Raw genomic sequence first — 27,560 nt, forward strand, 5'->3', positions numbered from 1 at the left:
TTTCTTACGACTCAGGGGCAGGTGAGGACATGCTGCCTGTGTCCCCAGCAGTCGGGCTTCCGTGGAGAACAACCCAGAAAATCATAGGTGGCCATTTTGGAATAACCCTCCTCTGTAGGGTGATAGAATATTGTGGAGTTGGCAGCTTTTGTCATCTGTTACCAGAGCCCCAAAAGAGAAAAGATCAGCATTTTTAAAGGTCCAGTGTCCCCAGACTGGTTTTGATTTATAGGACTGACAAGGTCAGCTCTTCAGTGGCTGTAACCCAGAGCCCCATATTGAGAAAGAGAGATTCAATTTGTCTCATAATTCCAGATAGGCTCCCATACCCTATGGATCTGCAGTCTCCAAATGACACTGGGGGAACAACTGCTTCTCTATGCAATAGGTAATTTACTGTGTTGTGAATTAGATGACCTCGTCTCATATAGAGAAAATTAAGTCCTGTGTCATACCTTTATTTTTTACTACTTGCTGCTTTATCATCTTCGACTTTTCTCTGATACTATCAATGTTTTATAAAGAGCCTACAGGTCGGTCAAGGCTAAACCTTCTGTTCTAAGCCAGAAGCAGATTTACATTTTCAATTTTTTTTTTAATCTAACTCCATCACTATGCATGAGTATTAGGAGGAGCTCAAAGTTCAATCTCAAGCTAATAGCTCCAGGTCAGTCAGTAGTCTGAAATGGGGGAATTAAAATGAAGTGGAAACTTTGAAACCTGTTTGAGAAACAAATGTGGAAACAAAACTATTTTTAGACTAGAATGAGGCACTTTATTAATGGAACAAACATGAATGTAGAAATATTCCCTGAAAAACAGGTTGGTATAGGATCCACGGAAGGGAAGCAAGTATCTAAATATTAGTTGTCCATTTTGCTAAGTTGTGTCTGATTCTTTGTGACCCCATGGACTGTAGCACACCAGGCTTCCTTGTCCTTCACTATCTCCCAGAGTTTGCTCAAACTCATGTCGATTGAGTCAGTGACATCATCGAGCCATCTCATCCTCTGCTGCCCCCTTCTCCTCCTGCCCTCAATCTTTGCCAGCATCAGGGTCTTTTCCAGTGAGTCAGCTCTTTGCATCAGGTGGCCACAGTATTGGAGCTTCATCTTTAACATCAGTCCTTCCAATGAATAGTCAGGCTTGATTTCCTTTAGGATTGACTTGTTTGATGTCCTTGCAGTCCAGGGAGATCAAAGCAGTCAATTTCTAGCTGCTGCTGCTAAGTCGCTTCAGTCGTGTCCGACTCTTGGCCACCCTATGGACTACAGCCTACCAGGCTCCTCCATCTATGGGATTTTCCAGGCAAGAGAACTGGAGTGGGGTGCCATTGCCTTCTCCCAATTTCTAGCTATGTAATCATTATTTCTAGCTATATAGTCATCTAAAGTCCTCCTGATTGCACTTCCCTGGTGGTCCAGTGGTTAAGACTCTGTACTTCCAATATAGGGGACACAGATTCGATCCCTGCTCGGGGGACTGAGATCCCGCGTGACACATGGTGTGGGATGTGAGGACTTTAAATACAAAGCCCTCCTGATCTGTAGAGTTTTGGGTATGCAGGAGGTTTACAATAGATATTTATGAGTCTGGTTTTTCATCCCCTTCCAGGACTGTTTGTTGTCACCTGTATTCTTCATTAAGCATACTACTGTGTTGCTGGACTTCAGAGGGGTGAAGAATGACTACTCAAGAATGACTTGAGAGTAGTCTTAGCCTTAACAGAGTCCTGTATTAATGTCTGAAACAATGGATCTGTAGGAGGGGACAGAGCTTTAGCTAATAGAACATTTGGCAAATGCATGCACTTATGTGGTGCCTTTTATGTGCCGTGTACTGTTCTGAGCATTGCATATCTTTACAGCAAACCATGAATATAGTTACTTTTATTATTCCATTATCTCAAATAAAAAATTTAGGTTCAGAAGAACTAACTTACCCAAAGTCACACAGCTCATAACTGGTACAAGCCTGATTTGAGTCTAGACAACTTAGTTCCAGAACATATGTTTTTATTCACTACACTGCATTGCTCACATAAGGAAGTGGTTGAATTTCCCAAAAGAGCAGTTCTCCCAATTTCATATTAAACCTGCAATTGGATTATCCCTAGGAAGAATGAGCAGTCCCAGAAGTATGATGAGATTTAATGACAGGTACTAAAAATTACAAATTCTACAAATTCCCCCCTCCCTGACCGTCTCCATTGTCTGGAACTTTAGCATTAGAGGCTTAGGTCTCTACTCAACACTTTGTGGAAAACAATGGAAAGATTAAAATTAAACTGGTGTCAGGAGATGAACTCTTAAAGATGGACAGTACTGTTCTTTGAAAAATTACTTTCTCATTTCATAAGTCTCCTAGAAAATTGGACAGGGATATTTTGAGAATAAAGGGAAAGCAGAGCCTTGGGAGAGAAATGAAGAACCAGCTGAGTCCTGCAGCTGAGTAGCAACTATATGTTAAATACCTTTTGTGCAATGAAAATATCAAAATTAGGAATGTCAGGATGCAAGAGATGCTCAGAAGAACATTTGTACAGCTCTTTAAAGTTAAAAGAAACTCTCACATATCTGATCTATTGTAGCAGATAACCATCATAATATCCTATGTAATTAAAAGAATAAAGACTGATGGAGACCAGTGGCTCTTAGCTGGGGGTGGATGTGTCCAGAGATTATTTGGGAGATATTTTTGATTGTCATGATTTGGGAGGACAGGTATAGCCAATGAAGTACAGTGGGTAAGGGACAAGGATGCCCTTAAATATCCTCCCTGTGACAAAGACTTCTCTGGTCCAGAACATCAGCAGTGCTGAGGTCAAGAAACCTTGTCTTGGAGCGTAAGTATTTTGGTCAGGTTATATACCTCGCAAGTATCAGGGTCAAAGCTAGAACCCAGGTCATCTGATGGCAAATCCTTTGTTTCCTTATTTATATCCTTTGGCATTATACAGTATGCAGTGCGATGCAAGCCTTTTAGATCTGGAGAATTTTAAAAGTATAAATTATTAGTAGCCCTTTAGTGCTTCAGAAGAGTCAGATCACCCCTCAGAGTGTTTAATACATCCTAGGCCTATGGAGGAGAAGGGAGCGACAGATGATGAGACGATTGGAAGGCATCACCAACTCAATGGACGTGAGTTTGCACAAACTCTAGGAGATGGTGAAGAACAGGGAAGCCTGGTGTGCTGCAGTCCATGGGATTGCAAAGAGCTGAACACAGCTTAGCAGCTGAACAACAACAAAGGCCTGTATTACTTCATGGAAGATGATTCCACATCCAAAACACAAATGCCACCTTCTTTATTGAGTTCTAGTATGCCAGCATTTCACAATTTCCAGCCAATTATTTTGTAAATGGGAACATGATTAATTCCTTTAATGCTATTTTTGTGATTATTGAGGTAATTAGGATTTAGTCACTACTCTATTTTTGTATTTACATCTGCTCTTTGGCTAATAGGGTATCATATGTTTTTTATTGAGCAGTTATGTGTGTGTCTGTGGTGTAAATGAACAAAGGGACTTCTTGTCTGTATCCTGTGCATTGATTTGGGATGACCCAGGTCATTTGTACATTGACTTCAGATTGTCTGATGTGACGGTGGATTGCACGAAGCAGGCTGATTTAATTACTATTTTAAGTATATAAAGATAACTGTGTTCCATTTTTTCCATCTGTACCAATTATTAAATAACAGAACAATTCTAAAGATAAAAGAGAATTACTTTTTTTATTATCCCTAATAAATACCAAGGATCTCTCTGACCCTCTTACATAATTTTTGCTGCCATCCGATAAGATTGTTACTATGAGCTCTATTTTATAGATGAGGATGCTAAAACTTAACAAGTTAAGCAAATTGCCTTGGGTCACACAGCCAGAACTGACAGATCTGGAATTTGATTAGCCATCCTCTGATACCAGCATCCTTGGTAGAGTTCTCAAACCTTCACACCATGTCCTCAGCCTGAATCTTAGAACCTGGAATGGATCATCAAGAAGGTGGTCACCTCTCCATTCCTAAGCACCTTCATGAAAAATGTACCACATTTGCAACCCAGTGTAACTAAATCTCATGATTTTAAAATGTTTAGCCAAAAATTCTATTAAATAAAGCTGTGTTCATCCTAATTCTTTTCTGAAGGACTCTGTTAAGGCTGGTACTGGTGCCAAGTGCTTTAGCCATTCTGAATTCCAATAACAGTATTGATTTTTTTTTCTTTTTTTTGCATTTTTTACACCAATGTTTGTTTCTCTGTTAAATATTCCCTTTAAATACAAGGAATGAATTCTAAATCATCATAAAGATGAATTAAAAATGAAAGCCCTCCAGTATAGTGTGCGTAATCACTGTGTACTTGGTTACTACTAGTGTTTACTGTTTAACATCAAAAACAAATACATCTTATTTGAAAATCATGCTACTGGATATTTAGCTCTTCCTCTGTGACCGGTTTGCTCAATCACTTAAGAGGTGCTTACAGGGCATCTATTATGTACTAGATCCAGGAGATTAAGTCCTAAAACAGGGAAGCTAATGTTCCATCTGATAGGAGGGTTAACAGGTAAAGAAAACTTCTGGATTGAGTTGAATGGGAAGAAATAAAGTGGCTGCAGAAACGAGATTAACAGAAAAAGGGAAATCCATTTAGAAATGTAAGCCAGGGAAAGTCTAAAAGGAGCAACTATCCACAAGTTGAGGTCCCGGGAGAGTGTGAAGGTGACGGCTGTGTCCTGATGTCAAGGCAGACAGAGAGCAGATATTACAGAAAAGTCCCGAGGCAGGAAGGGGGTCAGATGCTTTAGGAACCTGCAGAAGACCTGTGTGTCTAGACCTCACTGAAGGATAGGAAGATTAAGATGAAATGAGAAGGGCAAAGTCAGGAGAAGAGCAAAGGCCAGGTTCCTCAGGCCATTATAGGTTCTGAGAAAGAATTTGTTCTGAGTGCAAAGTGGAGCTGAAGAAGGATCTGTAAGCCTGAGGGGTGACATAATTTGTACTTTAAAAGATCGCCTGGCCACTGACTGAAGGATGCACTTGAGAGGCAGGAGTAGAAATAGCCAGATCATTTAAGAGGCTGTTGTGGTAGGTTGGGTGAGAAAGAGGGAGCCAAGGAGATAGACAGGAGTGGGTAGATTTGAAAGATGCAGTAAATATTCAACAGACATTTACCTTGAATAAGCCATCTGTGTACATTTCTTATTTCTCCAGCTATCCTCTAAGGCAAGCTGTATGCCTTGTTCATCTACATACCTTTCCCTTCTGCTATAGTCATGTTGCAAACAGGCTTCCCTCCAGTCCCCCCCCCATTCCAGTTTTGTGTCTGTCAGTGGAAGTGCTTCCTTCCTACCTGGTGGTAGATATTTGTCCCTAATTGCGGGCCCTGAGATGGGCCGTCCACATTTGCTATTCTGCCAAAGTCATACCATGTTGTGGAATATTTTAATTTTTTTTGAGTTCAGCTCTTGCATTTCATTAAAAGTGTATTGTCTGACATATTTCAGGAAGAAGTAAGCTTAATAATAACTCATTTAATTTAAGCCTCTCAAGAAGGAAGAAAACATTTGCAATGAAAATGCATAAAGTGGCCCATCAAGGATTTTTCTTTCTTATTCTTCAGCAGTTTAATGATGAGTGGTAATCTACAATAAGCTTTCCTTTTGGATAATGTGGTTATAGCTGCCAAAGAGAGAGAATGGTTACACCCTGTCTCATATTTCTAGCAGTTATCCCAACAGCACTTTGAAACCATATTAGCAATTAAAGTAATATAATTACCAAATAAATCACACATCCTAATTATATTTATCTGTATGTAGGTAAATATCATAAATAAAGATGAGGCTGTCAAGTGATGTAACCATGATTTAGTAGTTTGAAAGTGACAGGATGATAGAAATATTTTCCAGTTGGTCATATGAAGTAAACTTACCATTTGGGGTTTATCTGCTTTAATTTCAGAATTACCATTTCTGAAGATGGAAGCCTCAGAATCATCAATGTGACTAAATCAGATGCTGGAAGTTACACCTGCATAGCCACTAACCATTTTGGAACTGCAAGCAGTACTGGAAACCTTGTGGTAAAAGGTAATGACTAACCCAGAGAACCAGAGAAGGCAGTGGCACCCCACTCCAGTACTCTTGCCTGGAAGATCCCATGGGCGGAGGAGCCTGGAGGGCTGCAGTCCATGAGGTCGCTAAGAGTCGGACACGACTGAGTGACTTAACTTTCCCTTTTCACTTTCATGCATTGGAGAAGGAAATGGCAACCCACTCCAGTGTTCTTGCCTGGAGAATCCCAGGGACGGGGGAGCCTGGTGGGCTTCTGTCTATGGGGTCGCACAGAGTCAGACAGGACTGAAGTGACTTAGCAGCAGCAATCCAGAGAACACGTAGATTGATACATGTGTTGCCATTTCAAGTAATGTAACCTATTGAAGTAGCATCCTTCATATTAATATGTACAGATATACTGTGTTGCTAAATTAATCCATCAAGGCAAATATGGTATGATTAACAGTTCTTAGAGAACTGTCAGTTGTGAATATGACAGAAAGGCTATCTTATTTCAGAATCATCCAATACAATTTTGAGAATCACTGCCATTGTATCTATTATAGTATTCTAACTAATGTTATCTTCAATCCTTTAATTAAATTTATTCAAGTCTCTATAGATTTGAAATTCATGTCTAGGAACACCGTGCTAACAAATTAAAAACCCATGGCTCAAATACTATTTTTAGCTAACATTGTTTAAACAATGACATTGGAGATTTTTAAAAGAGCTGCCTTGGTTATTCAGAGGCGTGGATATGGATTATTGTACTCATAAAGGGCTTTGGCCACCTCTGCGCTTTGCTTCAGTCACCCAGCCAACCCTGCCGGTTTTAAGGAAATAAAATTTTCCACATTCCTTCACCTGGGTGCTTTATAGTAGATGACAGAACACCAGTTTGATGGGATGTGCTGAAAGTACCAAGTAAGAATTGTGAAGATGAGGTTTTAATTTACATTTCATTTGCATTTCTGTCACTTTATTTGTGGCTGCCAAATCGAAGAATTTTTGAACTGAAGGGATCTTGGCCATGATCTGACTGAGGAAGATAAAGCTCAGGTTGGCGAGTTTCTCAAGGTCACCAATAGCAGATGTGAACCCTGGAATCCTGCTTTTGCATTCTTGCTGGTTCTTTCTACTGTGCCAAGAAATCTTACTCAGTTTTCCTGTTTCTCCATAATAGATACAGATGTGTTGCTGCTGCCAAGTCGCTTCAGTCGTGTACGACTCTGTGCGACCCCATAGACGGCACAGTGTATTTATTATTTCTCCCTTGCCTATTTGTAACTCCCTCTGTGAAATAAGATAACCTAAGGCAAAGAAAAATATCCCAGAAAGAATATTTGCCTCTGTTTTAACAAAGAAAGCTAAAAACTATCTAATTACATATTTTGGAATCATTAGAAATTTGAAAAGTACTGCCATTTAGGGAAGCCTTTTTATCATAAACATACTTGTCTATGTAGATAGAAAACTGTAAGTCCAAGAGTCAGACATAAATCTGTATTTATATTGACTCAACTGTTTCAATCTATTAATTATTCACTTGGAGCAATAGCATAGGTATGTGACTGACTGTGTGTTCACTCTGCTTTATAGGGCAAAGAAAAAAAGTTTAGATAATACTGGCATAGCAAAATTTCAGCTAGTGTCTTCGCTAATGTATAGCTTTCTCAATTACAAAGGAAAATTAGTGATGACCTAGAACCAGGAGGAACCTCAAGGTTTCAGAGATGATTAATAGCATAGCTAAGACCTGATTAGCTATGAAGTAAGATAGCCTAAGGCAAATAAAAATATCCCAGAAAGAATGTTTGACTCTATTTTAATTTAATGAAGAAAGCTAAAAATTACCTAATTACATATTTTGGAATCATTATAAGTTTGAAAAATACTGCCATTTAGGGAAGCCTTTTTATCATAAACATACTTGTCTGTGCGGATAGAAAACTGTAAGTCCAAGAATCAGGCATAAGTCTATGTTTACCTAAGCACAGGCACAATATATATGCTCTATATATTGTTAAAACTGGTTTTTTTTCACATGTAGAAATAAATTATGCCCTGTGTTTGGTTGGCATCTGTCCTATAAGCCTTGACTTCTTCAGCTCTCAAAATAGTTGGCAGAAGTTCCTCTCTTTCCCATTAGAGTTCTTCTTCCAGCAGTACTGCCAGTCCCAAGGTAAAACCATTCACAGGCATGCCGAGACTGCCCTGCTGCTCTGCTTTTACTGAATTATGGTGCAAAGCTTAGCGATACACCAATGATATGCCAAGATATGCCACGATCACCTCCTTATTTGGGTGGATATAAATGTTCCTGAGTAGTAACTTCTACCTATGTTAAGAAACTTAACACTTCATTTCTTGCCTTCCAGTTAACATGTTAAACAATGATTTCCCCATGTATGGTATAAAAGATCATTTTAGACAATTCAGTTAATATTTTTTGTTTACTTTTACTAACTATATATATATATATGTATTTCCACGTGTATTAGGAAAATGTTACTTTTTCATTAATGGCAGTGATTTTTTTAAAACTCCTTTTAAAATATATTTATATTTCTAAAGAAATATTGTTTGTATTATTATAAAAGGATGTGCAAAAGGTTATGAAGGTGGTACACAAAGATTGGAAGATGTGATTAATGCCAGTTTTCCATTTCCATACTAAAACATAAGAGAGTTTTAATGGACTTTAAGGGAAAGGATAGAGAGGGACATGTAACAGGGTTAGTACACACCTGCCTGTGTTGGAGACATGTTATGCTGAGGCAAATGAGCCCTGAGATTGTGTAATAGATGGAGAAGGAGGAAGGACAGGTCCAAAAGAGCCTGGTGGCCTGTGGAAAGAGGAAAGCAGAGATCTGGAGGCAGAAACTGTGCGGTCAAAGTAGCATGTCCCCTACCTGATCGTGGGTGAATTCCTTTGTTTCAAAGCAGAGTTCTTTCCAGGCTTGGCTGGGGGTATTCAACTGTAGTCACTTGTTCCAGAGAGGCCGTCTAATTTTTTGTTTTGTTTTGTTTAAGTATTTATTTATTTATTTTTGGCTGTACCAGGGCCTCGTTGCAGTGCAGGCTTTCTCTAGTTGCAGCGAATGGGGGGTGTTCTTGTTCACAGCACTCTGGCTCCTCATTGCGGTGGCTTCTCTTGCTGTTGAGCACGGGCTCTAGACGCATTAGCTCAGTAGTTACAGCTTACGGGCTCAGTAGTTGTGCCTCATGGGCTTAGTTGCTCCTAGGCATGTGGAATCTTCCTAGACCAGGGATCTAACACATGTCCCCCACATTGGCAGGAGGCTCCTCAACCACTGTACCACCAGGGAAGTCCCCTCTGATTCTTACTATTTTCTCCCAAGTGAGATGGGGAAAAAAAGAAAATGAGCTTTATTTGGTTAATATGTTCACAGGCGTTAACCCTGTGACTTGGGTAAGGTCAGATGTTTCAGAGTATATTTGTTTCCTGTTGCTTGATTCTGAGTCCCATTTGCATTAATGGGAAGTATGCATCTGTGTGTGTGTGTGTGTGTGTGTGTGTGTGCGCGCGCGCGCGGAGGGGCACCCAGACTGCCAGGTCGCTGAGAAGGACATTAACATAAACAGAGAAATACAATTTAGAAATCTGCCTCATAAAGCACGATAAAGGCAGAGAAAACCGTTCTGAACTCCACATGAACTGTGCCAGGTCTTGAATCACACATCAAAATGCTTGAGCCCTACACCTTTAATGTAAATGTAGCAAAATAGCCCGAAATGTGATGGAGCACTGTATCTTAATTCAATTTAGAGATCCACAAAGGGACTGATTTATCAGAGAAGTTATGCTCTAACCTTAAAATGTGCTTATATTCGTTTTGATCTCCTCCAGTGTCTGGGATTAAAACACTATGAAGGTCAGGCATCAGACAACATCTTCTCTAACCTTTTTGCAGTAATTCTGTCATTAGCAATGCTTTTAAGATCCAATTCTCTTCCATCCCCCTACACCAGTTTTTTGGAGAGAAGCTGAAGATACTGTCAAGCATAGGGACAGTAAGTAAAGCCGGCAGGGGAAAGGGGGAGAAGGGGATAGATCCACTACAGCAGGTACAGCAGGTTTAAAATAAATCTCTAGCAGACGACCCCAAAATGGATAAATATTCAGATTATGCATGAGCGGGCTTCCAAACTGCAGAATTCTGACAGGTGCCCAGGGGGCTCTTGATTATCATCCCATCATCTGAATTTCTAAATTTGACTGATTTTTTTTTTTTTAGCTAGTTAGCGTCTATTTGGAATTTTGAGTCACTGTTTTATTTTAAGCAAGAACGGTTCTCAAGTCAGACCCCTGAATCCTAACAGAAAGCATCATATTTGACCTTTCATGGAAGATGTGCTTTAGCGATTGTGAACATCATTAAGAACTAGATGGAAGGCAGGCTACATTTCCATGCAGTACTGTACTTACTAATTCATTTTTATCTCTAGAGCAGACGTAAAGGCATGCCATTTAACTCACAGGCATGAGGCAGTGTCTTTATTGTACAGGCTTCCTATGACAGGTATTTTTAAGTAGCAATCCTCAAGAGGAGTAACTTCTGTTTGTCTTGGATGTAGTTCAGCAAGATAACTATGGTAATAGCTACCCTAGATCTTATTGATCACCTCCCAGGCTCAAAATGAAATGCAGGGTTGTAAGCTGTGCTGTTATCTAGCTGAACTACATCCAAAGTGACCTTGAGTAACTAACTCTCTGGCTGGTGGTTCCAGACCATACTTTGAGGACCCCTGAAAGTGAAAGAAAGTGAAAGTGTTAGTCACTTAGTCATGTCCAACTCTTTGTGACCCCATAGACTGTAGCCCGCCAGGCTCCTCTGTCTATGGAGTTCTCCAGGCAAGCTACTGGAGTGGGTTGCCATTCCCTTCACCAGGGGATATTCCCAATCCAGGGATTGAAACCGGTTCTCCTGCATTGCAGGCAGATTCTTTACCATCTGAAGCTCTATCCTACATCAAAGAACTTTGAACATGCTACCAACTAAGTGAAAATTCAGTGGAATGCTTAATAGAAATGCATATCCCTACTGCCTCACCCTTAATGTAACAAATCTAAATCTTTGAGGATGAGATGTGAAAACCATACATTTTTAATAAACACCCCACTTGATCCTCATACACACCAGAGTCTAAAAAGACTGAATTTTCAGTCACTGGCAAACTATGGCCTATGGGCCAAATTCAACTAGCCATCTATTTTTGTATAATACAGTAGCTAAGAATGGCTTCCTTGTGTTTTGCTGGTTGAAAAGAAATCAAAAGAATAAGAATATTTTCAGATATGTAGAAATTTTTATGAAGTTCTTATTTCAGTGTGCATAAATCAGATTTTAGTGAGATACAGCCACGTCGCTTGTTTACATTATTGATGATGGTTGGGTCTGTACAACAGCAGAGTCGAATAGTCAAGACAGAGATCATGTAATAGCCCACCAGTCTCCTCTGTCCCTGGGATTCTTCAGGCAAGAATACTGGAGTGAGTTACCCTTCCCTTCTCCAGGGGATCTTCCTGATCCAGGGATCGAACCTGCCTCTATTGCATTGCAGGCAGATTCTTTACCATCTGAGCCACAAGGGGAGACCATGTAATGAATAGCTATCCTCAGTTTTGCCTCTTGACCAGCAAAGCCTGAAGTATTTGCTACTCAGTTTTTTACAGAAAAAAATAAACTTTCTAATCCCTTCTCTTTTTTTAACTTTTTATTTTATGTTAGAGTCTAGCTGATTAACAATGTTGTGATGGTTTCAGGTGGACAGCAAAGGGACTCAGCAACACACAAGCATGTCTAGTCTCCGCCAAGCTCCTCTCCCATCCAGGCTGCTATATAACATTGAATAGAATTCCCTGTATTATATGGTAGGACCTTATTAATTATCCATTTTAATACACACTGAGCCCAAACTCCTTAACTGTCCCTTCCCCATCCTTCCACCATGCTGCTGCTGCTGCTGCTGCTGCTAAGTCGCTTCAGTCATGTCCGACTCTGGGCGACTCCACAGACGGCAGCCCACCAGGCTCCCCCATCCCTGGGATTCTCCAGGCAAGAACACTAGAATAGGTTGCCATTTCCTTCTCCAGTGCATGAAAGTGAAAAGTGTAAGTGAAGTCACTCAGTCCTTCCACCCTGGCAACCATAAATTCATTAAGTCTGTGAGTCTGTTTTGTAAATAAGTTTTTTATATCATTTATTTTTAGATTCTGCATATAAGGGATGCCATATAATATTTCTCCTTCTGTGTCTGACTTACTTCACTCAGTATGACAGTCTCTAGGTCCATCCATGTTGCTGCAAGTTGCATTGTTCCATTCTTTTTAATGGCTGAGTAATATCCCGTTATATATATTTATCACATCTCCTTTATCCAGTCCTCTGTCAGTGGATTGACAGAGGTTGATTCCATGCCTTGACTATTGCAAACTGTGCTGCAATCAACATTGGGGTGCATGCATCTTTTGAGACCATGTTTTTCTCCAGATATATGCCCAGGAGAGGGGTTGCAGGGTCATATGGTAGCTCTATTTTTAGTTTTAGTTGCTCTCTATACAAATTTTATACTGATTTCATATGGGTTTTTAAATGTTTCTTAGCAAATAAATTTCATTTAAATTAAAAAAAATTTAATATGTAAATCTATTTATTTTATTTCAATTTTTATTCAGTGCACAGAATTACTTGTATTTTAAGAAAAAGTAAATTTGTACTTTATCTTTGTTAGAAAAAGGGGTTCTTTTTTCTTAAATTTATTTATTTCTAATTGGAGGATAATTCATTTACAATATTGTATTGATTTCTCCCGTTTATCAACATGAATCGGCCACAGGTATACATATGTCCCCTCCCTCTTGAACTTCCCTCCAACCTGCTACCCTACCCTGCCCCTCTTGGTGCCATTTCCTTCTCCAGGGGAGCTTCCCCACCCAGGGATCAAACCCAGGTCTCCCGCATTGAAGGCAGTCACTTAACACTCTGAGCCACCAGGAAAGTCCTCCTTGGTTGTCAGTGAAACATAGACATTCAGTTCAGTTCAGTTCAGTCGCTCAGTCATGTCCGACTCTTTGCCACCCCATGAATCGCAGCACACCAGGCCTCCCTGTCCATCACCAACTCCCGGAGTTCACTCAGACTCACGTCCATCGAGTCAGTGATACCATCCAGCCATCTCATCCTCTGTTGTCGCCTTTCCCTCCTGCCCCCAATCCCTCCCAGCATCAGAGTCTTTTCCAATGAGTCAACTCTTCGCAAGAGGTGGACAAAGTACTGGAGCTTCAGCTTTACCATCAGTCCTTCCAAAGAACACCCAGAACTGATCTCCTTCAGAATGGACTGGTTGGATCTTCTTGCAGTCCAAGGGACTCTCAAGAGTCTTCTCCAACACCACAGTTCAAAAGCATCAATTCTTCAGCACTCAGCCTTCTTCACAGTCCAACTCTCACATCCATACATGACCACTGGAAAAACCATAGCCTTGACTAGAAGGAACCTTTGCTGGCAAAGTAATGTCTCTGCTTTTGAATATGCTATCTAGGTTGGTCATAACTTTTCTTCCAAGGAGTAAACGTCTTCTAATTTCATGGCTGCAGTCACCATCTGCAGTGATTTTGGAGCCCAAAAAAATAAAGTCTGACACTGTTTCCACTGTTTCCCCATCTATTTCCCATGAAATGATGGGACCAGATGCCATGATCTTCTGAATGTTGAGCTTAAGCCAACTTTTTCACTCTCCACTTTCACTTTCATCAAGAGGCTTTTTAGTTCCTCTTTATTTTCTACCATAAAGGTGGTATCATCTGCATATCTGAGGTTATTGATATTTCTCCAGGCAATCTTGATTCCAACTTGTGCTTCTTCCAGCCCAGTATTTCTCATGATGTACTCTGCATAGAAGTTAATTAAGCAGGGTGACAATAATCAGCCTTGACCTACTCCTTTTCCTATTTGGAACCAGTCTGTTGTTCCATGTCCAGTTCGAACTGTTGCTTCCTGACCTGCATACAGGTTTCTCAAGAGGCAAGTCAGGTGGTCTGGTATTCCCATCTCTTTCAGAATTTTCCACAGTTTATTGTGATCCACACAGTCAAAGTCTTTGGCACAGTCAATAAGGCAGAAGTAGATGTTTTTCTGGAACTCTCTTGCTTTTTTGATGATCCAGCGGATGTTGGCAATTTGATCTCTGGTTCCTCTGCCTTTTCTAAAACCAGCTTGAACATCAGGGAGTTCACGCTTCACATATTGCTGAAGCCTGGCTTGGAGAATTCTGAGCGTCACTTTACTAGCGTGTGTCATGTGTAAAATTAGACATCCCTGGAAATTTGCTGTATGTAGCAGGGAGCTCAGGTCAGGTGCCCTCTGAAAAAGGGTTCTTAGTAGTATTTAACTAAGACCACATATGCTCCTAATATGAAATTAGTTTGTGTCCTCATTCGATAACCCTGCAAAGTGAAAGTGTTCTTTGGCTTCCTGAACATTTAATTATTTGTCCCCTTGCCAGAATTGGTGCTCATTGTCCATTCCATCAAGTGTTTGTTTATATTTAGAAGACAAGATGCTATCCAATAATACAGATTGCAGAAAAAAAGGAATTTTCTTACCAATACCAAGGAGTTTCTACAACATTATTACAGTGCATTATTTAAAATTGTTCTTCTGTTTTAACTATAGGAAATTGAAAAATATCAACCTCTCCATGCATGGCATGACTGACACGATAAAGTAGTGTTTTCAATTGGAACTTTTTTTGAAAATAAGTTTGAAGCAGCCCACATCTTCTATGTAAAATTATTCAAGGCTTTTTCCATATTTGACTGGGGATCAATCAGAAATCAGTAATCAGCAATGACATTTTGCTACTAACACATAACAAAAGCTCTTAATGTTGGGCCCTTATAACAGAATACATTTCTACCTAATTAGATGTCTTCCACTGGAACCAATTATTTAGAGGCAATAATTAAGGGTCTTTCTAATAGGATTAGCACAAATTCTGACCCAAGGCATTTAGAGTAGGAAGGAAAAGTTTGTTGTTAGAAGTGTAGAATGCTAATTACATTAGATCCCCTGGTAGAACAGTGGTCAGAACATTTCAGTACTAGATCCCATTAGATCTGAGAAGACCTACCACTCTAGAGTTTGCAGCAGCTAACTCAAATAGTGGGACTTCCCTGATAGCTCAGTTCTAAAGAGTCTGCCTGTAGTGCAGGAGACCCCAGTTCAGCTCCTGGGTCAGGAAGATCCACTGGAGAAGGGATAAGCTACCCACTCCAGTACTCCTGGGTTTCCCTTGTACCTCAGCTGGTAAAGAATCTGCCTGCAATGCAGGAAACCTGGGTTCAATTCCTGGGTTGGGAAAATCCCCTGGAGAAGGGAAAAGCTACTGATTCCAGTATTCTGGCCTGGAGAATTCCATAGACTATACCCATGGGGTCGCAAAGAGTCGGACACGACTGAGGGACTTTCACTTTCACTTCACAACTCAACCAGCAAAAGCCTAAAGAAAGGGTGGGTGATTGGGCCTCTTATGCTTCCTATGTTTGCTGACCATGACGTAACCTAGATCTCTTTTTCTGCCAAATAATGAAGCCCAGATTTTTATGAAACAGAGCATAATTACTTCCCCTGAGATTCTTATGAGCCCTAATGAAGGCCACATAGATTTAGCAAATAAAGTGCCTTTAGCAATATCAATCATGGATATGATCATTCTTTGCCTGATCCTCTCTGTAAAAGAGCTTTTCTCCTTTTGTAATGCTGAGATTTAAATGTATTAAGACTGTGTGCCAGGGAAGTCTACCCTGAATCCATCCTTCCCATCATTTTTCCACTTTTGGTCTAGAGGGAAGTCATAATTCCTTAACTATTGTGCTTCTCTATGCCAACCCCTCCCTTCCCTAAGAAGGCCTCATGCTGAAGGCAGCTTTCATGTTCTTGCCTTTAATATAAAATGCATAGTGTGGACTAACAAGATTTTGAAAAATTGTCAGCCTCATTAATAATCAGGGCTTCCCCGATGGCTCAGCAGATAAAGAATCTGCCTGTAATTCAGGAGACACAGGTTCAATCCCTGGGCCGGGAAGATTCCCAGAAGAAGGGAAGGCACTCCAGTATTCTTGCCTGGAAAATTTCATGTACAGAGGAGCTGGCAGGCTGCAGTCCAGTGGGTCACAAAGAGTCAGACACGACTGAGCGACTAAGCACATTAGTAATCAGGGAAATGCAAATTAAAGTACCAGTGTGATGCGACTACATATAAGATTGACAACAGCTAGACATCTAACCAAATAATTCGTTAGTAAGAATGGAAGGAAAATAGTACTCACATAGTTTAAGTAGGAATGTGACCTGGGATAGACACTGACGTGAACAAGGAAAATTGGCCCAGCAATTCTATCTGAGATATTTACTCTAGAGGAAATTATACGTATTCTGAGATGGACTTGCAAAAATGTTCATTACGTTGTTTGTACATTATGTTGACAAAAAACATGCAGGCAAATTAAAGAATAATACATATGGTAGTATTTCATATAATGTATTTTATATAATGTATATAGCATGATTTAATAGAGAATTAGTAATAAAAATAATACCATGAAATGTTTAAACATAAAAATACAATGCTCAGCATAAGTGCTAACTTGTGATTTTAATTTGTGAGGAAGGAGATCTGGAGTAAGGTTATATTAAAGGACTTTAGCTGTATTGATAATATTTTACTTGGGGGTAAATTCTTAATGTATATTTAGAGGGGAAAAAAGGCTAGAGGTCTACGGGGAAAATGTTAAAGACTTTTAATTCTATAAATGGGAATATGAGTATTGGTAATCATTTTTTTATAGTTTTACATGAGTGATCTCTGTAATGAAATTAAAAAAAAAAAAGGCTTCCGGTCAGAATTGCTGTACATGGTCAGGTATTATAGTCAAAATCACCCAGAGAATACATCTTATTTTCTCCTTCTCTCCTAGACATTATAGAATAGAGAAAACCTTGTTACTAGTGATATTTAACCCGCTTGATCCAAGTATTTTCTTTTAAGGGAAAAAAAAAAACCACTACTGTAGAATGAAATGAATGGTTTATTTCCTAGTGAGTGCTTACCAATCAAAATAAACAAAACAAACAAACAAAGAATGCAAACAGAATATGACTCTTTGGCTTCATTAAATGTGAAGCACATAATTAATTTCTTTTCCAGCAATTCAAAGAGACTTGTGTTGTACTGATTCAGTTTAATTGAACTTATTACCACAAGCAGATAATAAGAAGTATATTGAAGATATCCATCTGGCTTGCACTGAAAACTTCACATGTTTCATTCTTCACGGCTGTCACAGTCCATACTAATTGCCTCATTTTGGCTGTTTTACAATCAGTATGACTTAGCTATTAATGAGATAAAACCCTTACTTGAGAGGAGGTGGATATTAAAAAGCATAGATCTCTGACCTACCTCTGCCACCACTTCTGAACACATGCCCAGCATTATTAAAGTTGTATATTTTTCAAATACATAAATAAAAATCCCTCTCTTTCTCATGTACATCTTTTAAAGTTACATCTGTCCTCTTCCATCTTGCCACAGAGTTAGTCCCCTACTGAAGGAAAGAAATGGTTTATGTTGAGATTTTTTAGTCATAAAATGTTGCAGTCAATGTGGTTTGTTTTCACCTGTACTGAGTTTACTTTTTTATAATGTCCAATGCTGAAATGGATTTAATGGTAAATGGATTAAGTGACTAATTGTGTTATAAATAAGAAGGAAAGTAAAATTAAGCACTTTTATTTTCTGTTCCTAAATATCAGAGCTTCCTGTGGGGTTTGAGAATGATGTTTTGTCATGCAGACTGGCTTTATTATGGACATGATTCCCTCATAAGCAGAGGGTGTGTGTGTGTGTGTGTGTGTGTGTGTGTGTTTCAATTCATCCTTCTCCTTGTATTTTAAAGGCAGCCCATGGGGGAATCCAAGAGTTGGTTCCCAACTTTGAAAAGGAAAATTCTGTCTATTACAAACCTTAAAACCAGAAAAGAGATATATCAGAATAATTCATAAGTGACTCCCACTTACTTTTCTTTCTTGGCATCTGTTTTCTGTGCCAGAAGCAGGAGGAATAGTGCCCTCCCAAACTTGTCACCTCACCAAACCATGATTGAATTTCTCTGGCTGTCATACGCAATCAAATCTAAGAAAGCCCTCGGAAAGACTGTGTGGGCCTTCAGGTTAAATACAGAACCTGACCAAGATGAAAGCAAGTTAATTAACATTTCCATCAACTCTCTCTGATTTACTCTAGCAAGATCCATTTCTAAAAGGTTAAAATGGTTGTCTCTTTTATGCAGCCATTTGAAGAGCTGAAAGTAGGTTACTGGTTATGGGAGAAGAAATGTAAGCAGAACATCTAGAGCAATGGGGGCTTCTTACATGGCCTTATAGAGAGAGGTTCTATAATCAGTGTGCAACACATGTTATTAAGTGAAGATTAGCAACATCTGCTTTGAAAATTTCCTGAACTGGAAAACATGTCACCTATTATCATATTAACTCCCCCTCACCTTTCTCTCTTTTCAGCAGTAGAACTGCTTAGAAATATAAGTAAAGCTTGGCTACCTGAAACAGTAGGATCCTAAGGGTGCAATCAGAAGTGCCTTCTCTTCCACATATACTCTTATAAGCCTAGCCCACATCTCCTCTGATATAATATGTATCTGCCTCTACTGCCTTTGCCCACAGCATAAGTAAAACATCTGGCCACATGGTCACAATGCTATTTGCACTAATACGTTTTGATGCTTAAGACAAAAGAAACAATTATAAAAACCAATATAGATGATATAGGAACACTGATGCAGACTGGATGTGAGAGTTGGACTGTGAAGAAAGCTGAGCACCGAAGAATTGATGCTTTTGAACTGTGGTGTTGGAGAAGACTCTTGAGAGTCCCTTCGACTGCAAGGAGATCCAACCAGTCCATTCTAAAGGAGATCAGTTCTGGGTGTTCTTTGGAAGGAATGATGCTGAAGCTGAAACTCCAGTACTTTGGCCACCTCATGCAAAGAGGTGACTCATTGGAACAGACTCTGATGTTGGGAGGGATTGGGGGCAGGAGGAGAAGGGGACGACAGAGGATGAGATGGCTGGATGGTATCACTGACTTGATGGACGTGAGTCTGAGTGAACTCTGGGAGTTGGTGATGGACAGGGAGGCCTGGCGTGCTGCAGTTCATGGGGTGGCAAAGAGTCGGACACGACTGAGCGACTGAACTGAACTGATGCAGTCTGGATATGAGGAAATAGTCAAAAGGTGTAAAAGATGTAGCCATCTCTCTCTCTGTAAGACACTGTGGGCGTTGGACCACAAGCAATAGAATTGCCTAGAGTTTTGTTTTTAATAAATGCACATTCCTGGACCCCTGTCCTGATGAACAAAACCCTCCAGGGGTGCAACCCAGAAATTTTCATTTTTAGTAAGTTCCACAGAGAATGCCTACATACATCAAAGGTCAAAAACCTAGGAGCTCACAGTCTAAGGGTGGATACTATTAACAAGAGCCAAGAAATAGACTGTGTTCAGATGGAAGGAATAAAAAAGTGGAGTGAGTGACTAACTAGGGTAAAGGTGATCATTGAACTGGGAATTAAAAAATGAATCAGAGTTCAGCAGGTTAAAAAATGTAAAGGTAATTACAGGCAGAAAACACTTATCTAATGTATGAGAGGAGTGGAAATCCTCAGCACATTCAGGAAGAATACATGTGAAAGAGAAGATGAGAGCACTTCCTCAGAGGCAGTCCCTGAAACACTGTTGATCCCATTTCAGCAACTGTGGACCGTAGAGAGAAAAATATTTTGATTTTTCTTTTTTAAAGCAAAGAAAACAGGTTCTATCAATTGTACCTAAATGATCTTGACACCAACTTCAGGGGAAATTTTGCATCTTCTAAGAAAATTTAGAAAGAAAAGCTATTATCACCAACATAGGATTTTTTTAAAATTATCTTTATAGTAGGTGATAATCCATATTATTTATAGAAATATTAGGAAAAAGACAATCTCATTATTCAGAGAGAGCTGCATAAGTTTTTATGTTGTCTTCCAGAATTACATCCAGGCATACCTATATATATGTAATAGATGTATGCATATGTATCATGTATATGTATGTCTCTGTGTGTATATTTATTTATTATTTATTTACTTGGCTGTGCTGGCTCTTAGTTGCAGCAAGTGGAATCTTTAGATGTGGCCTAGTGGGATCTAGTTCACTGACGAGGATTGAACCTGGGCCCGCTGTATTGGGAGCACAGAGACTTAGCCGCTGTGTCACCAGGGAAGTCCCTATGTGTGTGTCTGTCTTCAAACCTGTAAATAAATATTCTTGTTACCAAAAGATTACACTATACACGTCATCCCATAACTTCTTTTGTCATTAATAACTTTCTGCCAGCATAGATTTTCAAATGAGAAATAAATACTAACCTTTTTTTTTTCTCTTATAAATATGTTCCTTTCTCCTGCTAGTCAAAATAGCATCAGGAAGACAGCTTTAAAAAAACTCTCTTGTGTTACATATGCAGGCAAGATGGAGAGAGGAGACAGGAGGATCATTTGGAGGACTGGTTGAAATGTCTCACCCAAAAATTTTGATTAGGGCATTCACGTCAGCCTGGAAGGGAGGTCCTGAACTATCCCTCTGCCCTCTTTCCTCAACCTTTCCCTATTGAAATTTCTTATCAGTGACACATGACATTACTCATAATATGCTGAGTACATTTTCTGATCACATGAACCATGAGGGAATAGATGAAATGACAGAACCATATTTAAAAGATAACATGGGAACCAACTGTAACAAGATTAATTTTAATACTGGCAACTGTAAAGGTTTGTACTTGGCTCCAAAAGTAAAGTTGAAAGAGTAAAAGTTTAGGGTCAAGCTGTGTGTTAAAGGTCTTGCTGACTGTAAGATTACTGGTGAGTTAACAATATTCTGTGCTTTAGAAAAAAAGCAAATTGTATCTATAACTTAATGGAGAACCCAAAACAAGAGACGAAACCAAAATTCTTAAACTCTACAGTAGCCCCAGTGAAAATAAAACTTGAGGACAGCTGTGGGTTTTTTCAGACTGACATTAAAATTTATTTATTTATTTTTAATTTATTTTGTATTTTACTTTACAATTCTGTATTGGTTTTGCCATACATTGACATGAATCCACCACGGGTGTACATGCGTTCCCAAACATGAACCCCCCTCCCACTCCCCTCCCCACAACATCTCTCTGGGTCATCCCCGCGTACCAGCCCCAAGTGTGCCATATCCTGCATTGGACATAGACTGGCAATTCGATTCTTACATGATATTATACATGTTTCAATGTCATTCTCCCAAATCATCTCACCCTCTCCCTCTCCCACTGAGTCCAAAAGTCCACTATACACATCTGTGTCTTTTTTGCTGTCCTGCATACAGGGTCATCATTGCCATCTTTCTAAATTCCATATATATGTGTTAGTATACTGTATTGGTGTTTTTCTTTCTGGCTTACTTCACTCTGTATAATCGGCTCCAGTTTCATCCATCTCATCAGAACTGATTCAAATGTATTCTTTTTAATGGCTGAGTAATACTCCATTGTGTATATGTACCACAGCTTTCTTATCCATTCATCTGCTGATGGACATCTAGGTTGTTTCCATGTCCTGGCTATTATAAACAGTGCTGCGATGAACATTGGGGTACATGTGTCTCTTTCAATTCTGGTTTCCTCCATGTGTATGCCCAGCAGTGGGATTGCTGGGTCATAAGGCAGCTCTATTTGCAATTTTTTAAGGAATCTCCACACTGTTCTCCATAGTGGCTGTACTAGTTTGCATTCCCACCAACAGTGTAGGAGGGTTCCCTTCTCTCCACACCCTCTCCAGCATTTATTGCTTGCAAATTTTTGGATCGCAGACATTCTGACTGGTGTGAAGTTGTACCTCATTGTGGTTTTGATTTGCATTTCTCTAATAATGAGTGATGTTGAGCATCTTTTCATGTGTTTGTTAGCCATCCATATGTCTTCTTTGGAGAAATGTCTATTTAGTTCTTTGGCCCATTTTTTGATTGGGTCGTTTATGTTTCTGGAATTGAGCTGCAGGAGTTGCTTGTATATTTTTGAGATTAGTTGTTTGTCAGTTGCTTCATTTGCTATGATTTTCTCCCATTTGGAAGGCTGTCTTTTCACTTTGCTTATATTTTCCTTTGTTGTGCAGAAGCTTTTAATTTTAATTAGATCCCATTTGTTTATTTTTGCTTTTATTTCCAGAATTCTGGGGGGTGGATCATAGAGGATCCTGCTGTGGTTTATGTCGGAGAGTGTTTTGCCTATGTTCTCCTCTAGGAGTTTTATAATTTCTGGTCTTACATTTAGATCTTTAATCCATTTTGAGTTTATCTTTGTGTGCGGTGTTAGAAAGTGATCTAGTTTCATTCTTTTACAAGTGGTTGACCAGTTTTCCCAGCACCACTTGTTAAAGAGATTGTCTTTACTCCATTGTATATTCTTGCCTCCTTTGTCAAAGATAAGGTGTCCATATGTGTGTGGATTTATCTCTGGGCTTTCTATTTTGTTCCATTGATCTATATGTCTGTCTTTGTGCCAATACCATACTGTCTTGATGACTGTGGCTTTGTAGTAGAGCCTGAAGTCAGGCAAGTTGATTCCTCCAGTTCCATTCTTCTTTCTCAAAATTAAAAGTCAAATAAATAACCTAACTCTACACCTAAGGCAACTAGAAAAAGGAAGAATTGGAGAACCCCAGAGTCAGCAAAAGGAAAGAAATCTTAAAAATTAGGGCAGAAATAAATGCAAAAGAAACAAAAGAGACCATAGCGAAAATCAACAAAGCCAAAAGCTGGTTCTTTGAAAGGATAAATAAAATTGACAGACCATTAGCCAGACTCATCAAGAAGCAAAGAGAGAAAAATTAAATCAATAAAATTAGAAATGAAAATGGAGAGATCACAACAGACAACACAGAAATACAAAGGATCATAAGAGACTACTATCAGCAATTATATGCCAATAAAATGGACAACCTGGAAGAAATGGACAAATTCTTAGAAAAGTACAATTTTCTAAGAACCAGGAAGAAATAGATAATCTTAACAGACCCATCACAAGCACGGAAATTGAAACTGTAATCAGAAATCTTCCAGCAAACAAAAGCCCAGGTCCAGACGGCTTCACAGCTGAATTCTACCAAAAATTTAGAGAAGAGTTAATACCTATCCTACTCAAACTCTTCCAGAAAATTGCAGAGGAAGGGAAACTTCCAAACTCATTCTATGAGGCCACCATCACCCTAATACCAAAACCTGACAAAGATACTACAAAAAAAGAAAACTACAGGCCAATATCACTGATGAACATAGATGCAAAAATCCTCAACAAAATTCTAACAATCAGAATCCAACAACACATTAAAAAGATCGTACATCATGACCAAGTGGGCTTTATCCCAGGGATGCAAGGATTCTTCAATATTTGCAAATCAATCAATGTAATTCACCACATTAACAAATTGAAAAATAAAAGCCATATGATTATCTCAATAGATGCAGAGAAGGCCTTTGACAAAATTCAACATCCATTTATGATAAAAACTCTCCAGAAAGCAGGAATAATAAAAGCTATATATGACAAACCCACAGCAAACATTATCCTCAATGGTGAAAAATTGAAAGCATTTCCCCTAAAGTCAGGAACAAGACAAGGGTGCCCACTTTCACCACTACTATTCAACATAGTTCTGGAAGTTTTAGCCACAGCAATCAGAGCAGAAAAAGAAATAAAAGGAATCCAAATTGGAAAAGAAGAAGTAAAACTCTCACTGTTTGCAGATGACATGATCCTCTACATAGAAAACCCTAAAGACTCTACCAGAAAATTACTAGAGCTAATTAATGAATATAGTAAAGTTGCAGGATATAAAATCAACACACAGAAATCCCTTGCATTCCTATACACTAATAATGAGAAAGTAGAAAAAGAAATTAAGGAAACAATTCCATTCACCATTGCAACAAAAAGAATAAAATACTTAGGAATATATCTACCTAAAGAAACTAAAGACCTATATATAGAAAACTATAAAACACTGATGAAAGAAATCAAAGAGGACAGTAATAGATGGAGAAATATACCATGCTCATGGATCAGAAGAATCAATATAGTGAAAATAATTATACTACCCAAAGCAATTTACAAATTCAGTGCAATCCCTATCAAGCTTCCAGCGATATTTTTCACAGAACTAGAACAAATAATTTCAAGATTTGTATGGAAATACAAAAAACCACGAATGACATTAAAATTTAAAATCAGCCTAGAGAAAGACAACTGAGCAAATGATAGGAGACATAGCTGAAGGATGCTAAGCCAAAGAAGAGGAGTTAGGGAGGGTGGAAAGGAACATTTCAAGAACTGTCAAACTCTATGTGGTATCAAAGGGCAGTCCCTAAATAGGTAATAAATGTAACAGAGGATATTATTTGTGTTCAATAAAAGGAAAAAGTTTCAAATAATTAGACCATGAAGAAGATGAAACGAATGATTCTTTTTTAATTATCAATGAGGTTCATTTCCAGACTGGACATCTACTCCAGGGTAACACTGCAGAAAGAATTCATGCAACAGATAGGAGTGTGTGGTCTCAGTGGCCTGCAAAAGGCATTTCCCAGTCGTTTTAACATTTTTGTGACCTGCTTCAGTGACTTTGTAAACATTGATCCGTATGAACCTCCCAATTCTGAAATGTTATCAGTCTATGATTTTATAGTTTGAAAAATTTATTTCTGCCCTGTGCTTCCCACCCCTGAGCAAAAATATTGCCGCTAGGTTGAATTCTGTCATGGTGACATTATTTTCTTATAGCAAAGTCTTTCTGTTTTTGTTTTTCCTCCCAGCATGAATTTATCTATAATCACGAATGCTGTATGGGTTGAAAAGGTTATTCTGCTAATTATGAACAGTTTATTCTTAAAAGAGTCCTATAAAAATTGATTTTCTCCTACCTACATGTTGGAATTTGAGGCTGTTGCGTAAACAATACCTGTGTTCATTGCTTGAGTTTTGAACCCTTCAAGAGGTAAGCCAAGGCAGTCAGGCAGATGGCAATCAGATGTCAGCTTTGTAATTCATACAACTGGTAGGTAAGAAAGCGACTGGGTACATAGCTTTGGTGGGCTTCCTAAGGCTGAACTGCAAACTGGGTAGACTTGTACCATGGCACAGCCTCAGGTCAGTCATTATGAACCTTATAATGTGGAGAATCAGACCACTGTATGTGGTTGCAGGAGAAGGTAATGCAGATCCAGGAATTCTTCATTGATTTTTCCCAGGTTCACCACTGGATTAGAAATGGTGAGGTTAGGGGAGGAGAGAAGAGAGGACTCTGAAGAAATATTAAGAGTCTTTAAACATCAGCTATAGACCAGAGTTTGCAAACTGGTAGCTCTCATGGCTCGGAGAAGGCAATGGCACCCCAGTCCAGTACTCTTGCCTGGAGAATCCAATGGACAGAGGAGCCTGGTGGGCTGCAGTCTATGGGGCCGCACAGAGTCAGACAGGGCTGAAGCGGCTTAGCAGCAGCAGCAGCAGGAACAGCTTGCGTGGCTAATTTTACTTGAATCCGAACACTCAGTTTTCTTTGGTTGTGAGAGTATTTAAAACTTTTGAATTGGAATGCTTTTAGAGGGGAGGCATGTATTCTGTAAATTGCTCCCAGACCTCATTATCCCTCATTGTCTCATATCTCTAAATCACACAGTGGTGATATCATCAGGACCTCTGTGAGCATTTGACATGCAATACTAAGTGGGTCTATGACTCTGAGAGAAAGATCAGCCTTTTGATTATTTTCATCTGTTACATTAGTAAGTGGATACAAACTGACCATGATAGGGCTAAGAAAAAAAGATAGTTGGAAGAGGGAATGTTTCAAATCATTCTGTTTATAATTCTGTACATTATTCTACTCCACATCTGCATTTCACTCCCATATCTCTACCAGGAGGTTATCAGTGGGAATAGAAACTTGGTTGTCTGAATGGACAGGGTCTTCTCAGGAGTGGCCAGTGGTTAATTGGGACAAGAAAACAGAAGTCATTGTCTTTGAGAAATCTGAAGCAAATTGAGGCAGGTTATCACCTCTCACTGGGAAACAAATTACTCCTGTCTTTAAAAAGACTTTGCTTTCTCTAGCTGCTGACTGGGGGTTCCTGTCAATTGTCACAGAGATGGGGAGAATGTGTATTAATGATAATAAAGTAGTGGTCATGAAATACCTACAAGCTCATTTCTGTGAATGTTTCTAATTGATTTGACTACTGTGTTTGAATGACAGAATTTGTGCTGAGCTTTAACTCTAGAAAATTGGGGTGCTATCTTCCAGCCAAAATCTTTAATGTGCTGATCTGTTTGGGAAAGCTCTCTGTATAAAGGAAAAGCCATAAATTATAGGCAAAATAGCTCTTTCCCTTGGCTAACGTGTCTTTGTGGAACCCCTATCTGTCTGGGGATTGAGGGGAGTGGAATTAGAGTTCAGCTGTACTGCCAAAAAAAAAAAAAAAGAGAGAGAGAGAGAGGAGAAAAAAAGGAAACAGTAGATAGTGTGGGGGCTTATAAAGATTGTGAATAGTTAAAAAAAACTCGAGATGGTATAACCAACTTTGTCTAAATTTTGTGAATATGGGAATGATTGCCTTCCAGTGGAAAGAACAGTGAGTGAGGTCCTGCCCACTTGGGTTCTGGGTCCAGCTTAGTTACCAGCCCCTTGTGTGACACCATGTGGATCATACTGCCTCAGACTCTTGTTTTCTCACCTGTAAAATGAAGAGCCCTGAATAGAGAGAGTTAAGGCCAATTTCTTTTTCACTCAACAAGAAAAGAAAAATCCATCCAGAGGTACTGTCACTCAGGCTTTCAGAGAAGATGAGATGAAATCTTCCATGAACAGGAGATTTGCATTGTATAAACATTTATTCTGTATTAATTCAGGTTATAATGCCTGAAAAAAAATTAGAAATTAAGTAGTGTGGGCAGTTTTATCAATCGCTCCATCCACGAGTGGCCATGAGCCTGGGATCTGAAAGAACCCTAGCTTCACAGTGCCTTAGTCTTCATATACTTCTGAAGATATGATCATCTGGCCACCAAACACAAGCCAGTGGCATCAGCAGGCTCAGAGCCAAAGACAGAGCTGCCTAGCAAACTGGCTCATGTGCATAACGTATTGATTCCAAGCCTAGTGCCTTCCTGTGGGACTCTGCAGGGCACTTTTCAGCATATAAAAGTTTTGTTATATATACTGACTTTGAGACTGAGCCCTGTTTAAATATATCAGAAAGCAGTGCAAACTTGGATACGAATGTTCACAGCAGCATTATTTGCCATGACCAAAAGTGGAAAC

The 27,560-nt window shown here is 39.2% G+C and overlaps 1 protein-coding gene across 2 annotated transcripts in view; it reads left to right on the top strand.

Annotated features, from left to right (window-relative positions):
• The window catches only part of CNTN4 (contactin 4), a 1,027,325-nt gene that overhangs the window by 921,563 nt on the left and 78,202 nt on the right, over positions 1-27,560 (top strand). For both annotated transcript variants that reach the window (XM_040245968.1, XM_040245967.1), the window contains one exon: positions 5,972-6,099. In XM_040245968.1, the coding sequence (XP_040101902.1) occupies positions 5,972-6,099 (128 nt within the window). The remainder of the gene's footprint in view (positions 1-5,971; positions 6,100-27,560) is intronic.

This window comes from Oryx dammah, unplaced genomic scaffold, assembly GCF_014754425.2.
Source record: "Oryx dammah isolate SB20612 unplaced genomic scaffold, SCBI_Odam_1.1 HiC_scaffold_9, whole genome shotgun sequence".
NCBI lineage: Eukaryota > Metazoa > Chordata > Mammalia > Artiodactyla > Bovidae > Oryx > Oryx dammah.